General features: G+C 42.3%; 1 protein-coding gene across 1 annotated transcript; it reads right to left on the bottom strand.

Moving 5' to 3' along the window:
* Positions 1-429: 429 nt before the first annotated feature.
* On the bottom strand, positions 430-7,105 carry MFAP3L (microfibril associated protein 3 like). The gene is made up of 2 exons (XM_066632899.1): positions 6,829-7,105; positions 430-1,301 (listed from the first exon to the last, which is right to left on the bottom strand). The coding sequence occupies exons 1-2, from the start codon at positions 7,103-7,105 to the stop codon at positions 430-432; spliced, it is 1,149 nt and encodes a 382-aa protein (XP_066488996.1).
* Between the last annotated feature and the right edge of the window lie 10,513 nt (positions 7,106-17,618).

The raw sequence follows: 17,618 nt of genomic DNA on the forward strand, positions 1-17,618 counted from the left end.
ATTTTTCCTGGTTTATATATTACAGCAATCCTTCAACCATGTAACCAAAAAATAGTTCAGCTGACCTCAGAAGCCCTTCTCTGAAGTCAGCGTCTTCAGTACAGCAGCCTGCAAGACTGGTTTCGAAGCCTAAACCCAACTTCCAAATATCCATTGCGAGCAGCAGTGACCTAAAAAATTCTGAGGTAAATGTTTTCTGAAATAATAAAAAATTCTCCTGAACCAAAAAGGCAATTAATATTAATGTAATAATTATTCTGTCAAACCAAGAATTAAAACAGGAAAATGTCAAGTAATCCACATACATGCTTTTGCTGTGATAGTCTTCAGGTAAGGCTTAGCGGCAAGTACATTATCTTCTTTTCTTTTTTTTTTTAAATTAGCACTTCACCTGATTTTCGTGCTATGCATAGATCAGGAGTGAATCTGTCATACATGGCTTTCATATACAGTGTATGTATCACTGTCACTTCCCAGAGTAATTTCAGTAGGGTTTAGTTCAGCAGAAGGCTCTGAGACTGGGTCAGCAGGATGTGATGCTGCTTGGGCAGCCTCTTCCTCCACCCGCTCGTCTTTAATTTCTAATTGCATACTGTCTTGAGACTGGTCATCAACACAGTCCTTCTTAGTTAACTGGTGGATAGACACTTTTATCGCAATCTGGTGTGGCGGTTCATGCAAGGAAGACGCATCCGAGTCAGCGGTGAGAGAGTTGTTACGCTTCAGAGAACTGCGCATCATGTACGTCTCTTCTGTGTCAGTGGTCTCCTGTCCTTCGGCTGAATGCCTGACAAAGTTCTGCCCCTGTTCCTCTAGTCCCACCACTTCCATGATTTCTTCCATTATGGTCCTACAGTTCATGATAAGGGGCGGCAGAGGGACACTCCTAGCGAGTTCCTCAATGTAGCGGGCAAACTCCATCGTCTTGAACTGTGTGACTTTGGCTAGCTCAAGGGTTTTTGCTGAGGTGATGATTGGAATGCGCTTAGCAATCTCAAAAGCTTTTTGCAGCTTTTCTGCCCCTTCTGTCCGGAAGAATTCATTGATTGCTTTCTCAGTCTTCTTCAGGTGGCTGCTCATCATGCACAGCCGAGTAATGTTCAAGATCAAAACAACGGTAAAAGCCACAAGGCATACAATCATGTAATAGATCCCCATATCTCCAGAGGTGAAGACGACCCTAAGTGTCACCGTATTATTCACTCGGCCATAGATATTTGAAGCAACACACGTGTATTTTCCTCTATCTTCAAATGACACACTAGTAATATTCAGTTGTCCATTGTCGAAGATCCATTTTCCTGCTTAAAAGAAAGCAGAATTGATCAGTGTATTTGCCTAAATAAACACAGTGTATTTGTTCAGATTAAATGATAGTGGAAAATTAATTATCACCATCTGCTGTTAAAAAACCAGCAAGGCATTTACACTGTCTGCAAAGAATTCAAAGCCTCCTAAAATGTCGCCACAATCATTTGTACTGTGGGATATCCTAGCTTTGGAAGCATGTAAACAATGCAACTTTGGCCGCAATCCTAACCAACTTTCCAGCACTGACCTAAGGGCAATGCAACTCCGAAGTAAGGGAACAAACATTACGTTACCTTGAGGAGTGCTCCATGACTGCCCCCCATCTGCAGGATGCAGCACATGTCACATTGGCACAGCTATGCCAGTGCTGGAAAGTTGGTTAGGATTGCGCCCTTTGGTACCTAGGCAGGGTTGATATTAACTAGATCAGGCCAAAGCCCAAGCACCCTGCCTACAGGGCTGTGTTGGGTTGTCCTTTGCTTGGTTGCAAAGCTGGCTGTGTTCCCAGGGGAAAAGTCCTTCCGGTGGATTAAACTGTGTAGTCTGCTGGATCACAATAAAGGAAAACCTTTAAAATATTATTTTGAAACTACTGAAATAATGTTGCAGTTTAAATACCACATTTTTTTTTTGCATGGATAAATAGAACCTAAGTGGTCTGTATGTAGTTTGAGATGAGTGAGCTGGTTTAAGCACTTCCTGCATCATCTCAAGATCTTCCTACCAAAATCAGGAAGAAATCAGATAACACAGGCCAACACACATTTTGCTGTCTTAACAGTTAATAATAATAATAATAATAATAAAGGTATTTATATACCGCCTTTCTTGGTCGTCAGATTTCTACTCAGACTTTATTCAAGGTGGTTTACATAGGCAGGCTATTTAAATCCCCATAGGGATTTTTACAATTGAAAGAAGGTTCTATCTTTCAAGAACCACAACATTCAGATGTTTCTTTCTGATCTGGTTTCACATTCTGGCCTCCATCCTCCCACGCTCAGAGCAGATGGAATAACTCGGCTCAGCTTGTCAGCTGATTCAAGGTTGCACGGTGCCGGTGGCCTCGAACTGGCAACCTGTGGATGTTATCTTCAGGCAAATGGAGGCTCTACCCTCTAGACCAGATCTCCTGCCCAGTTAGACCTATTCCTTGGTATATTTAGGGTGCTGATTCCAAAAATTGTCCCTATCCTGTCAAGTTTTGGAGATACAGAACAGCCTCAGTGAGGTCATGGCTTTCTCATGAGAAAGTTGCTTGAACTATTCACTAATGAGGCTATGGCATATCTCTGAAAGTAGACTAAGGCTGCAATCCTAACCTCACTTTCCTGGGAGTAAGTTCCATTGAACATAATAGGACTTACTTCTGAATAGACCTGGTTTAACCAGGTCTACTAACCAGGTCTACGCAGAAATAAGTCCTATTTTGTTCAATGGAACTTACTCCCAGGAAAGTGAGGTTAGGATTGCAGCCATAATGGGGCAAAACGGGTGCCATTTTTTTGCATCAGAACCCCAAATTCATATAAACCATCATACATTTGAAAAAAAGTGTTTCTGACCCTCAATTTTGCAGGCATCTGTAATTAACTGAGCCAAGCTAGGATGGCTTGGAGAAACTCTCCCCTTCCTTTCAAGTGGTGGTGGTTGTGGCAGCAACAGCTGCAAAAAGAGTGTCCCTGTGGATAGAAGGGAAGGATTTTTTCCCTTCTTTTCCTTCTCCCCTTGTTTTTGTATGGCTCGGCAGCAGGACCAGAGCATCTCCCCAGCCTATTCAGTCAGTGAAGACTTTTCCCTCCTTTCCTCCCACCTCCATTTTTTTGTTGTTCTGCAATAGCGGGAGAATGACAACAGGAAAGGCTTGAAGAAGGGAAGGTAAAGAGAAGGTGGAAGGTTGGCAGAGACAGAGTGGGGGGGGGATAATTTCTCAGGTTTCTTGGAACTCAAAATAATTATTGGAGCTCGGAAAGTCTGCCTCCCTTTTTGGGGCAAGGGTGCATTGCCAAGCTCCAAGAATTCTTTTCCAAACCTGAGCCTGGCAAAATTCTCCATCATCTCTAAGCAAGTTGAAAAATGATCCTGTCTTTTGAGTCATGGACACACTGGAAGTGGCTTTGGCAACAACTGAGGCATGCTTAAGCCCAATATAACCATAGGCTTTGGTACAATGAATCAAATTTGCAAAGATGTTCAGCTTTTATGCAAGGTATGGAGGAATTAAAACCATTTCTGCCGAGGAACTCACAAGGTAAGTCCAAATGGTGTTCATTTCTATATGCAAAGCATGAATTGCAACTGCTGCCTTACTTAGGCTGCAGTCATATACACATGTACCTGAGTAAGTCCCAATGAAATAATGGTGTTTACTTCTGAGAAGACACACCTAGGACTGCACTATGAGTAACTTTTCTAGACCCAGGCCAAATCTCCTATGTCTTACTTCCTGTTTTCTGTGCTGCATCTCCCAGTAAGCAATGTCTCAAGTCTGTTGCTTGCAAGAACTACTATAGTAAGGATTCAATGCTATCCAAACCCCTCCCCCCATGCATGTGCATCAAACAAGGTGCGTGTTGCATCCTATGATGGAGGCACCCAGACAGCCTGTAGGATATATATAAAAATATGTTTTATTTACTTTCCAGTAGGCTAAGCGAGTGGCAATAAGTCTTCTACACTCACTGTCTTTTGGTGGCATACGTCTGAGGAAAGGAAAGGGGTGGGGAAGTTTGAAAAGGAGACTGGATCTATCTGCTTCCTCCCTGCTCCCAGATCCTCCCCCTTCCCCACCCAGAAACATCCCCAATCCTCCCACCACACACTCCTACCACTGACTCATCTCTTACCAGTGGATGGAGACTTCACTGCTGGTCTGCATTCATGGCTGCCAGAGACTGTGCTGACAGCCTCATTGCACTCAATGGTAGCACCAGAGCGCAAGAAGCTGTTGCACAGTGTCTGCCAGGCAGGGCCTCTGTGAGGAACTTTATCAGGGGGTACAAAGTTTCTTTTGGGCCCCTTTGCAAAGAGGGAGGTGTGAAACAGAGGGGGGAGAGTGATGAGCCAGCAAAATGGGGGGCAGGGAGGGGCAATATAGGATGGGGAAGATTGGAGACAGTTGGAAAAGTCTTTGGAGACCAGGTCTTCCCACACATTGGCATTGGCAACTAGATATGGAAAACCAAACACACTCCTAAATCTCTCTAAAAAATTTTAAACATAGAAAATCATTGCAGAAAATTAGCATCATCATATTTACGCTGCAGTAGCTACAGCCGCACACTTGTGATAGTGTCCCCAGCATCCTGTGCGGGCAACAAGTCTGAGTAGATAGGAAAATGTAAGATCCCAGGAAATTTCTGGGCCCCCTCCTTTGGCTCCTGTGCCCCCTTTTTGACCCTGGGCCCGGGTACAAATTACCCCCTTTACCCCCTCTCCTAGGCCCTGCTGCCAGGATGCAGGCACTTTTACCTGGATCCTGCCAGCTCTGCTGGCAGAATACACATTCCACCAGTGGAGTCCCACAGATCGGACTGAGCTGTTAGGAACCCAACAATTAAGTAGCCTCCTATGCTTGCCAGAAGTTGAATATGAAACTCTACGCTGAGGGAAGTTGGATGGGGAGATAAATAGGAAGTAGAGCAAATGGGCCAGGGTGGACAACCTGACCATACAGTGCTGCAATGGCACTGGTTATCTAAAGTGGCAAAAGCAGTACTACCCATCATGTACTACCCACTCACACAGTCTAGTAATCCATAGATGTTCTATCCGTCACAGTGACAGGTGCTTTGCTTTGCTAGTGCTTATTCAAAAATGTCCCTGCTAATTACAAGTCAGGCTTGTACATCAGTTACATCAGGGCTCTGAGGCTCCAACAAGCTCCATTCAGACTCTAGCAGAAGCACAAAAGCTTGTGCTGTATCCCTCCTACATTTCTTCTGAAATTTGTTTTTCCTCAGTTCAGCTTGTTCTTTCTTTAACTTCAGACAGAAAATGCATAAACGCATTTCTGTTATACATATTTGGTTACACAGAAAACAATTACAGAAAACAACATGCTATTTGCCTAGTCTGCAATTTGTCATTGTTACATAATAAGCTGGTTTTCTTGGGTTGATTCTTAATCAGAAGTCACTTCGCATTTTGATGGATTACAGCCACATTTCATGATGTTAGCTTTAAAAGCTATAGCATGAATTAGGGCCCAATCCTATGCCTATCTAAGTTAGTCCCATTATAGTTAATAGGGCACAGTGGCGTAACTAATGAACATGTAGCCCAGTGCGGAAATCAAAATGATGCCCCGGACGTGATGTCACAACCAGAAGTGACTTCACACACGGACTTTTTAAAAAATGCAAATTGGGGGGAAACCTGTCTCCTCCCCCAAGCAGTTCACCACCCACTTGATCTGCCACCTTCCCGCCAGCCAGTGGCATAGCTAAGGCATCTATCTGGTACCTGGAATCAAATAAGATTTTGTAGCCTCCCCAAGATAAAATCAAATTTAATTAAGTAATTAAATAAAAAGTGTGCCCCTTATTGGTTAGAGACACTGTGCTGGAGTAAAGAAGGATGGTTATTCTCTCCCTGCTAAATATAAGAGGAGCACCACTTGAAAAAGTGCCTCTTTACCTGTTAGCAGGAGTAGCTGTATTATGATACATGGAAATGAGAGCTGACTCATATTAACACCTTATTGGTTCCATGCAGTATCATAATAACATCTCATTGGCTCTCGGAACAATCAGTCTCATAGGTCAGTTTTGAGTTAAAGAAATCCACTTTTTGTTCCTTAAGGCAGTTGTGTTTTCATTTTCTGGCTAATTGGCCATAACTTTAGATAGAATATGGATATTCTAATATGGTTTGATTCATTGCATTCTGCATTAAATTACCTTTCAAATGATATATAACATGATGGTATTATTCGTACATACTAGGATTTTCACAATTTTGGCCACTAGTGTCAAGTTCAGCTTGTTGCCCCCCTAAAGTTTGTTGCCTAGTGTGACTGCTACCCCCTGCATCCCCTTAGCTATGCCAAGGATAGCTATGCCCCTTAGCTATGCTAAGCAAGGAGGGGGACTAATTTTAAATGAGAAAATGAATGAAATGAGCTGAACATGCTCCATCACTTCTTTGAGCTCTTCCCAATCCATCTCTCCAGACACTCTTTTCTGAGCCCTGTTTAATCCTGAGGTTTTAGATTCAGCTTGGCTGAGTCAAGTGTCAGAGACTATGGTGGAGTGGAAGGCATACTATTACAACAGTACTGTGAGATAAACCAACTCCCTCTTTGCATATGCCAGAAGACTCAGAGGGTGATGGAGGTGGCTAATTTTCTGGTGAATTTGTTGGCTGACCTTTTTCCTGAATATACACAAGCCAATTACAGCTATTTGTGATCCAAGACAGATGTAACACAGACGTAACTGCAGCTCACTTTAAATAGTATACTACACGAAATGCCATAATAACATATCATTAATTTATGATCTTTCAAAACCTTACCTCTCTCCTCATCTTCCTTCAGCAAATGGCCATTGGAGTTGTACCACTCAAACTCTGGCCCTGGATGACCCTGAATGTTGCAGTCAATCTGGGTGCTGTGACCTTCTTTGACGATAATATGATCAACTCTAGAGATTACCACAGGCACAGATCCCAGGAGCATGTTGGTGTGGTTTAAAGTGCTATTAGTGACATCTTCAGCAGTTGTCAAAGCTGCTAATAAGACAAAGAGGTGCATGGTATTCCAGTAGCACAAAAAGTGGTGGCGATGGAGCATGTTGTCTGTCTTGAGTACACTGTTGAGCTGAATTAAGGACCAGGAATTCTGTAACATATGTTTCTTGTCCTGAAGAAATCACAGGAAATAGTAGCCTTGATCCATGGCGTTTTAAAAACCAAGAAAAGAAAACCCTGCAAAATAAGTCAAATTAAATTAAACTGATCAAATAAGGAGGGAAAGCTGAAGAGCAGACTTAGTAATGCTCTTTTAAACCAATCATATGCTTTTCAGCAGCTATCGTTTCAATCATGCTCATGATATCACCTTTCCTGAAAACAGACATGTGTTTTTGTGAAATAGGGATTCACTTTCATAAAATAGCACAAATATTTTTCTTCAAATTGATCATTGTAGAATACACAACATAATCACCTTCCATTTTTTTCATTTAAAAATTACACATGGGGGAAAAAGAAAAGGCATATCCTACTACTGCTGACATTGCTAGTTCAATTCGGCAAGACTCACTTATATAATCAACACTATAAAAATAAACAGCATGTGGAGGTAAGGATGACTGCTGTAATGTCCTTAACCAATTCAATTAAGTCCAAATACCTGAGAACATATATGGGGATAACTTGGGCTCTAAAGTTTTCTGAGGTTGCTGAAATGCATTAATTTTTGCACACACAACAGAATGTGGTATATATTTTAGACAAAATACTGAAACATGCTTTAATTTACTGTAACCTTTTAGCACTCAATTATCTACTGAAAAGCTTTCCATTGGAGATGCAATTAAGGCTATGGTTTTGTTAGATCTGGAATGCACTTTAGTACTTGTTCCATTAAATAAGTGTGATGTGGCTGGTATTCTCATTATAGCAACAAATCTATCAATTGTTACATAATTCTAGTTAATGAAGTTGACTCTCAGTTATAATTCATAAAGAACTCAGTACTGTCCTATCTCATTTGCATCTTACACAGTACAGGAAGACATGTTGGGATGCATTCAGCAGAGGACCAGCAAAGCGGAGGACCAAACTACTTGCACAATAAACAATAGAAGACTGAGAGCATGGTGTCTGGGAAGGGTTTTGGTTTTGAAAAACTCTTTCCACGTGTACCAGGGTCCAAACCAAAATCATACCCTACAAGTTGCTATTTGTCTAGGAGAGAGTGGCCACTGATGGTGATGGCCACTTCCCTCCCACTGCAAACATCAGACGGTGGTGGGGAATTTTAATCAAGACTGTAGTGTGAAAGAAGACGGTTACCGCCCCCCAGCATGCTACACTCCTGATTCTTCTGTAGCTGCTGTTAACAAGAACAAGAACAACAACAAATGAAGTAAACACACAAGGCCAAACTACACATTTTTAACATGTTATTTGGCACTGAATGAATAGGTGTTGGTAATGTTAAAAAAGAGACCACAGCTCAGTGCTGAGCTCAGAGTGTTCAGACTGTGCATGCTAACATAAGAAGAGCCCCACTGGATCAGGTCAAAGGCCCATTTTGCCCAGCTTCCTATATCTCACAGAGGCCCACCAGATGCCTCAGGGAGCACACAGGAGAAGAAGGTGGCTGCATCCTTGATATACAGATACATTTTTGTTGTTGTTGAAAACGTATTTTAGAAATTTATTTATATATACAGGTATTTATATACCGCCTTTCTTTGGTCGTCAGATTTCTCCTCAGACTTTTACATAGGCAGGCTGTTCTAAACCCCCGTAGGGATTTTTACAATTGAGTAGTTCTAGTCTTTCATAGAACACCTCGTTCCAGCTGGATTCCTTCCCAGTCTGGCCTCTCTCTGGCCCTTCACCTCCCATGCTCCACTTGACGGCAACTCCTCTCTGCCACCTAGGGTCAGCTCATCAGTATATCAGCGTGCCGTCAGTTCTCGGGTACTTCCGGTTGTTTCAAATTGGCAGCCTCAGATCTTCAGGCATACAAGGTGGCAGCTCTACCAACTGAGCCAGACCTCCTGCCCAAAAGGATACCTAATAAAATAACCAATACGATACCTAATATGTTATATGATTTTGTAGAAGAACAAAGTAATGCAGATTTAGAACTCTGCACTTGCCACACAACTTTCAATACCTGTTTTTAAATTTTATTTTCATTTCTATTTTTATTTCTATTTTTCTGAGTTTGTATTTGTTAATTTTTGTTGTTTTAAACTAAAATTAGGCAAAAGAAGATAGCTGCATCCTGTTGCCACTCCCTTGCACCTGGCATTCAGATAAGCCTGCTTCTAGAACCAGGAAGTATACCCATCATAACTTGTAACTTGTGATGCATCTGGCATTCTGAGGTAGCCTTCTGAGCAGTTTAGCATTGTAGACATCTCTGGTTCAATCCCTGGCCTCACAAGGTAAAAGGAATGAAGGTAAAGACTCTTTCCCGAGACTGTGGAGAGCCACTGTCAATTGGAGCAGATGGCATTGAACAAGATAGTCCCATGGTCTGCCTTATAGCAGCTTCATATGCTCATCAGAGTACTATTTAACCCAGTACTGGGTACTTTATTCCGTGGGCTGAGGTTGTATGTGCAATATTAAATCAGAGCTCAAATCTAGATTCACGTATTGTCATGAGCTGTGATTAAATGTTAATTTTTTCTGTAAGAAAAAAAGGAAACAGCCCAACGAAATGCATTGTGCGACTGCCTCCATCAATGCTGCTCCTCCAATGGCTGTATCAGGTGATCAACCCAAGCTGCACACTTGTCCAGGTAATTTCGCTTGACTGCAGATGCTGCCCTTAGAAGTTCTGTTGTGTATTGTCACAGACAGAGTTGCAGAAGTCTTCTTTTCGGATGTGCTTCTGTTTCTTTTCTCCACCCCACATTTAACTTCCAACCAGGGCTTTCCCTTCTATGATTAGGTGGTTGCCTCAAGCAGCAAACTGACAAGGAGTGAACACCTCTGTAAATCTGCTTGCTACTACCACTTGCTACCACAGGTATCTTGCTCCCTGGATTCAAAAAGGAAAGGAGGATGGAGTGGAGAGGAAGTGTGCAGGACAGGAGAGTGATGGGGTAGAATATCAGCAACTCTATAGCCCATCACTCTCTTTTCCTCCGCACTTCCACTTTGACACAATTCCCCTTCTTCCTTTTTGAATCCAGGCAGCAGGATTAGGGGCACGGTGCAAAACGGAATCTGGCACACCACCTCAGATGCCGGGAAGTCTTGGGTTGGACGGCTCTGCTTCTAACCATGAACCTCCAAGAACAGATATACAAGGGCGGCAGCAGGACATAGACCAATACTAAAAGGTCAGGATGCTGGTAAGGAGGATGGCAGTGAAGGAAAAGCTCAAATCAAACTAAAAATCCAATTTATATTCCAGACACATGAGACGGAGGAAACCATCTGTTAATAAGCCATTTTTAGAAGCTGTAAGCTTCTAAACAATTTTGGAAACTCTGTTGGCTTGGCTGCATCAGTAGGGGTGGGGGATTTAGCTGGTTGGTTTTACTGTAATAATAAAATAGTAAGTTAACTTTTTGTATTTATAGCAGTAAGCATTTCAAGTCTAAAACACTGTAATTGTACATAATAGTACATAAATATGATATATTTTCCTGCTCTCAGAAATCAACCAGGTCCTTTTTTAGGTGGGACAATCTGGTGCAGTTGCCCTTGACCTCACACATGGGGAAAGCTATATCAACAACTGAGAAAAGAAAAAGGGGCATCCTCAAATTACCACTTATCCCACTAAGGCTGCAGTCCTAGGACCAAGCTCCACTGAGCACAATGCAACTTACCTCTGAGAAGACATGCATAAGTGTCTTAAAATGATGCTGAAGCCAGTGTATTACAGGTAGATTACCCCTTATTCAGACATCCAAAATCCAGACTATTCTGAAATCCATTTTGGTCCCAAGACTTTTTAAAAACTTCCTGTAGTGTGAACACTAGAAGGTCTTGAGCTCATTCCCATGTACAGTGCAAGTTCAGGCTACAAGTTCTATTCTCTGCTCGGTGGTGCGTATCTATACAGAAAAATTGTGGAAGAATATCAAAGAACAGCAGACACCCATATGGAAAACAGTGAAAAGAGCAAAAGGAAGCACTTCTCATTATATTTATGACATTATTCCAAAATCCAGACAAATCTGAAATCCAGACACCTTCCTGTCCTAAGCAGTCCGGATAAGGGATACTCAACCTGTATATACAAGAAGATGATAGCCATCCCATCTGTTTTGACTTTGACTGAAACACAAACATTAAAATGTACTGATGGTTGGTCAAATGCAAAAGTTCACAGGAAATTTGCAGGCTCATGGGTGTGAGCTGTCCAGCAGGAGATTTTACTGTGAGGGAGATCAATTGTAACACAGTTCATGCATTGCTAGAATTGAGTTTTCTCATGCATTGTGAGATGTGAGATGTTGAGCAAGCAATTGTCTCTGACTTTGAATATCTCCGTCTTCAGCAACCTCACCTCTGGGACCTCTCCGTGCCCACCGTTACTAGCTGTAATGGAATTTACAGGATAACATCTTCAGTTTATATTTCATTAGGACATTCCCAGCATCACATCAATTTTAAATTCACCGCACACCAAAAATTCATGCATGCTTTCTTGTACACACTTTCCTTGTGTACAGTTTCCTTTCTTGTACAGCACTTTCCTCTTTCTGTCCACCAGCACTTCTCTATCTGCCCTGTCTGTCTATCTGTCTGTCTGTCTGTCTGTCATACACACAGAATTCAGCAAGTAGCAAAGAACAGTAGCCAAGAAATGGGCTTAGGAAGATAGAACTGCTCTCTTCTTATCCCGAAGGAGAAGCAGGTTAAGGGAGGGCACCTACTTTTTATGCAGAAAATTCCAGGTTTAGTGCCCAGGAAAGACCGTTCTCTGACTGGAACTCTGGAAAGCCACTGCCAGTATGCAGTACTGAAAAGCACAAATGATTCCTCCACCTTCAGTTTCCAACGCCAATGTAACATGCTAACTGACTCTTGATTTTTTTTTTTAAAGAACAACACTTTTCAGCACTTATACATTTACTGAATGAAAATAGTTGTAATGGGTTTTGTTCATTAAATTTATTTGCAGGCCTTTTAAAGGACATTATTCTGTTAGTAAAATCTGAGCTCAACAGAAACTGCAATGTGCTGCAGATGTGAAATATTTTATAAGAGGGTTTTTTTTTTAAAGTTCACTTAACTCTTTGGTTGATTGTCATATTCTTTGTAAAGCTTTGCAGGGTCAGTGAATACTACAGCTGCATAAATCATCTGGATTTATTTAGGAGCTGTGTTTATTTAGGTGGGCAGGCAAGCCACACTCCAGTTTGGTACACAGAGCTATTATTCCAGAAACAGCTGTGTCTCTTTATGAGATATTTGCTTAACTCATTACACGAATACCCCAGGCTATGGTTCTGAGTACAGCTGCTTATTCAGTGCTTCAGCAGGCAGGCGCGCGCATGTGCGTGTGCGCACAGAGAGAGAGAGAGCGCGAGCGAGCGCGAGCGCCTCCTTATTGGGAGGAGAACAGAAATGCTAAATTGGGTATCTCAGTCTAAATCACATCAGCTGTTTCAATGTCATTCACATCATTTTTCTACTATTTCTTTCCACTGCTAACTTTCTTGACAAAGAGAGTAGATCAGGGCTTGGGGTTCTGTTTGGAGAAACCACCCTTTGATCTGGAAGACTTTATTCCTAAACCCTGGGCTTTGAGGACTCCTTATAGTCACTCAGGGATTAGGCAAATACAATCTCTACCTGTTTACAGGCTCTTTGATCTGTTCTTACTTCATCTGTTCCACAGCTCCACCATATGCAAACGTGCAAACAAATTGGCTCTTTGTAACAGCCAGGAAGAAGAAGCAAATCAAGTTCCTTCTGCATGCCCTCCTTGCATGATGGGATGAACCTTTCCCAGCTCAGCTTTGAATGAGTTTTGTGAACACTGCTAAGCCTGGAGACTGCACCTTCCCAAGGCTTTCTCCAATATTTGCCAGGCAGCAGTGGCAGTAATAATGGGGAAGTCTCATCATGGGGCCTTCCAGTAAGCTCTTGGCAGTACCACAGCAACCACAGTCCTGTACTGCTAGGAAGTATGAGAAATGTAGTTTTCATAGCTCTTGATGTTTCCACCAGCATCATGCTAATTACCTTTCTAATGGTTACTGATATCATGCAAAACAGTGCCCTGGGCATTAGGAGACATACCATTCCTGTAATTCCTTTTATCTGGGACACTACTGGGACAGCAAAGAAGGCCTATTGGATAATGTATGGCCTCTCTATCATTGGTGCAACCACTGCTAAGTAATTTGGGCTGAGAAAAGAAAGGGATGAGGTTGGTGCTGGGCTTGATTCCTAATGGGATTGGGGCAGACACCAGTGACAAGTAATGCCTTCTCACCCTTTATGAGTCTTGGCAGGCTTGGCCCATCTATGATGCTGACTGGGCTCCTTCTTCCTGCGTTTGTAAAGGAGGAGGGAACTGGAATAAGAGAAGAAGTGCGGAGAGGATGCTCTCTAGCTCACTACTCTCTTCTCCATAGTTCTTCTTTGTCTCCACTTTCTCTCTAAATGTAGGGAGCAGGATAGAGAGGAGCAGTGGACCTGACAACTGGAGCACCACTGGGTTCTTAGAGGTCTTTGCCCTGTGTACTGGTACCATCCCTGTCTTAAACGGACATGCATGTTATCTGCATTTATGACCAGATCTTGAATATATCACAGTCTTCCTTGCAATGCATTTATAATCTTTCTAGTTAATGTACAGGGACAGCTTATCAGGAACTTTCACATTCTAAAATGTATTAATTCCTTGTATGTGATTAATATTGCAATCCTTTGCATGTCCTCTCAAAAGTAAGTCCCAGTGAGTTCAATGAGACTTGCTCTCAGGTGTGTATAGGATTGCTGGTTAAAAGTTGTTCACAGTAAAAGTAAAAGTTGTTACTGTCAGTTATACTATCACATGCCTTTGAGTTTTTAGTTTTTTATAGAACTGCTTGTTGTTTTCAAGTAATATTTTAATTAAGAGCTCTAATGACAATAAGAGAGAGTGATTCTTTAACACTTGATGGCCCAGACCAATTTTCAATGTGTTAAAATCTTAGCATTGCACATAAGGATCAGTTAATAATGCTTGTTTCTTATCTCATAAAATGAAAGGAGACTGACTACTTCCTCTATGATTAGTTCCATTTTCAAACTGGTAGAACAGTTTGACAAATTGTTGGCACCAGGTTGCCATGACAACTAGAAATTTCATTGGAGTGTCTATTATTTTCAACAATAACTATCTTTTCATTTTATTGTGATAGTAAAATGTGAACAGCAGCTATTGCAACACTTGTGTGTCGAGGTATTGATTTTTATTGGTGAATACTGTAAAAAAGTATGCAGCAATGACTGGGAGACAAGAAAATGCAAAGCACATTTTTCATTTTATGTCACACTATATTAGTTGCATGACATGAACGTCCATGAAGTTCTTCTCTATACTTGTTTATATGTGAAGTCTAATTTACATCATTCATTGGTGGCACAGGAGATTTTTCTTGGCCACTGTTAAAATATAAAACTCTGAAAGCTGAACAATTCATCTGGCGCCTAGATCTCAAGCAAATTTGTCAAGCTCAGTGTTAGAAGCATTTGTAAGGAGCTGCTAAATCTAACCTAAACAAGTTAATATGCGTGGGCCAAATCTCAAGTTAATAATAAGCACAGAGAAACAAATTGTGTCACTCATTACCAGTATCCAAATTTGCAGATGGAATGCAGGTGGCAGACTTTGGCACCCAGTGAAATTAATGGACCTTGCAAACAGGCTGAGAAAAATTCCTAGTTCTGGCAGGATCGAAACCTTAGAGTATCTTTATACGTAGTTGCTCTTTTGAAGTTAGGGCCTGCTTAGTACTAGGCTTGTCCGTCCATCCCCCCATCTTGTATACTAGTAAAGCTGATCAAAGCCACCCATCTTGCAATCTAAACCCTTTTATCAAAGCAGAGCTGTTCCATTATTCCATCATTCATTTCAGTGGATCATGCTGAGCCTGATGTGGTACCTACAAAGACCTGAACATCATGAGCCCTCCATGTCCCAGACATATGGGTTTTTCTTACAATTTCTTGGGGTCAAACTTCACAGGAAGTGGAATGCTTAAGTGCTCCTTTGTTTTCTTTCAGGGGCAATGATGTGAAATTATGGTGGGGACAAAGTCCAAAATCCCCCCCAACCCTGCTGTGGTTCTGCCCTATTTTTCTCTTGGTGTGCTATTGTAACAAAACTCACAAAGGGACACATATGGATTTCTGGTCATGTCAAAAGGCTCACTTGATTGAAACAATTCTCATGACTTAATCTTTGTTGTTGTTTTAAATGTTCTCACCAGCCACAAACCTTGAGCAAGTGGCAGGCTAGAAACTGAAATAAGAACCAAGAGTCCACCCAAGTCCACAATTCTGTTTCAAACAGTGGTTAGGAAGATGCTTGTGGGAAATAAATTAGTCATGAAAGCAACATCTGTTCCTCCTCCCCAGATGTTGGTATGGAGATGTATCATCAGCATGAAAGCTTGCTCCCCATGGATCCCTTCTCAGATAACTTTTCTCTTCTTCAATATGATACTATCCTGCCAGAGGACCTTCATTCTTTGTGGCAGCAGAGGGTTTGCTTGCATGAGAGAAGGTCTCCCTCCAGTGGCATTGCTATGGGGGTGCGGGCCGCACCGGGTGACGCGCACGGGGGGGTGACACACTAAAATTGCAGTGATTAGGAGTAACCCCATCATATCATATACTGTTGGATGCAGAATTTTGAGCGGAACGCAATGCAAAAAACCTGAGCAAAATATAATAATAATAATAACAGGTATTTATATACTGCCTTTCTTGGTCTTTATTCAAGACTTTATTCAAGGCGGTTTACATAGGCAGGCTTTATTAAATCCCTATTAAATAGGGATTTTTACAATTTCAAAGAAGGTTCTTTCTTTCAAGAACGACTACATTCAGGTGTTTCATTCCGATCTGTCTTCACATTCTGGCCTCCATCCTCCCACGCTCAGAGCAGATGGAATTGCTCGGCTTCAGCTTGTCAGCTGCTCCAAGGTCGCACGGTGCCGGTGGCCTCGAACAGGCGACCTTGTGGATGTTATCTTCAGGCAGACGGAGGCTCTACCCTCTAGACCAGACCTCCTGAAATATCTTCTTTCTATCAAAAGTTATGGCCAAAAAACTGGAGAATAAAAAATGGAGGGATCCCTATGGAAAGTGAAAGTGAGCTGTATCACGCGTTTACTTGCAATTAGGCGAAAGGGCAGGCTGAGAGGAATCCAATGACACGAGAATGGTCCTGATCCAATGAATGCAGTCCCCAAAAACACCTGAGAAGGAAGTTCCTCCCTCCAAGCAGATGAATGTATTGAGCCCTATGGAAAGCGAAACAGCCTCACGGTCGTGTTTACTCACAAGTAAGCAAACATGCCTTGGCTGGTGTGAAAGATCAGGTGAAGGAGAGTGCAAGGCTACCAGAATGGTCCTGATCCTATGCACCTGCAGCTAAACAAGTGCTCCAGAAGGCAGCCTTCCCCCTCCCCCCACTAAAAAAGATCAAAACAGGGGCTTCAGCTTATAAAGTGAACCTTTTTGAGGTGGATCCTGACAGAATCAGGTTTAAACAGAAGTTCTTCAATTGAACTGGGCACTGGGTAGGGCTGAAAACCTTACTGGTTTTGGAGGGGGAGGGGTTTTATTGCAGGCAGGCTACAGAGGAAATTCACTTGGTGGAACAGGGCTGGCTTCTGCTTATTTAATTGCTTTACTTTAATTATTTATACTTATTTATTTTAATTTGCCTGATGATGTTACTTCCACCATGACATCACTTCTGGTAGACAGATTGTCATTCTAAAAAGTGAGACCCAGTGCTAAAAGTTTGATAACTGCTGCAAAAAAAGTGTTAGTAAGTTGACACCCCGAGAGTGTGTGTGACACCACTAGTGACCAAAATCACTAAAATCACAGTTTGGAGGAATAATACCATCATGTTATATATCAATCAATGCGTAATTCCATGCAGAATGTGTTCTATCTTTGTTCTATCAAAAGGTACAGCCAAAAAACCAGTGGGGGCGGAGTGATGGTACATCACCATGCCCACCACCTGGGGTGTTGCCCCGCCCACTGCATGGGCGGGTGACATGCTGGCATCCCGCACCGGGTGACTTGAACCCCAGTGACGCCACTGTCTCCCTCTATAACATTTCTGATCTTATGCCATTTGCAGCCCAGATTTGAAGCCTATGGAGGAACAGCGAACTGGACCACTGCTGGACCTAGGCCCTCACACTGGAATGGGAGCCTGCCAGTCAAGAGCTCCAGGAACAAGATTCCCCTGAATCTTCACATTCCCCTAACCCTCCTGAAGAACAGTCCATTCATACCCAGATCCTTGTAATACCCAGTACCTGCTCTCCAGCACTAACAGCAAGCCAAGAAGTTGATGAAGAATGCGACGGCTGTTTCATTCTCTCTTCAGACAGTAGGATAGACCCTGAGTGGGC

The sequence above is a fragment of the Tiliqua scincoides genome, chromosome 6 (genome assembly GCF_035046505.1).
Source record: "Tiliqua scincoides isolate rTilSci1 chromosome 6, rTilSci1.hap2, whole genome shotgun sequence".
NCBI lineage: Eukaryota > Metazoa > Chordata > Lepidosauria > Squamata > Scincidae > Tiliqua > Tiliqua scincoides.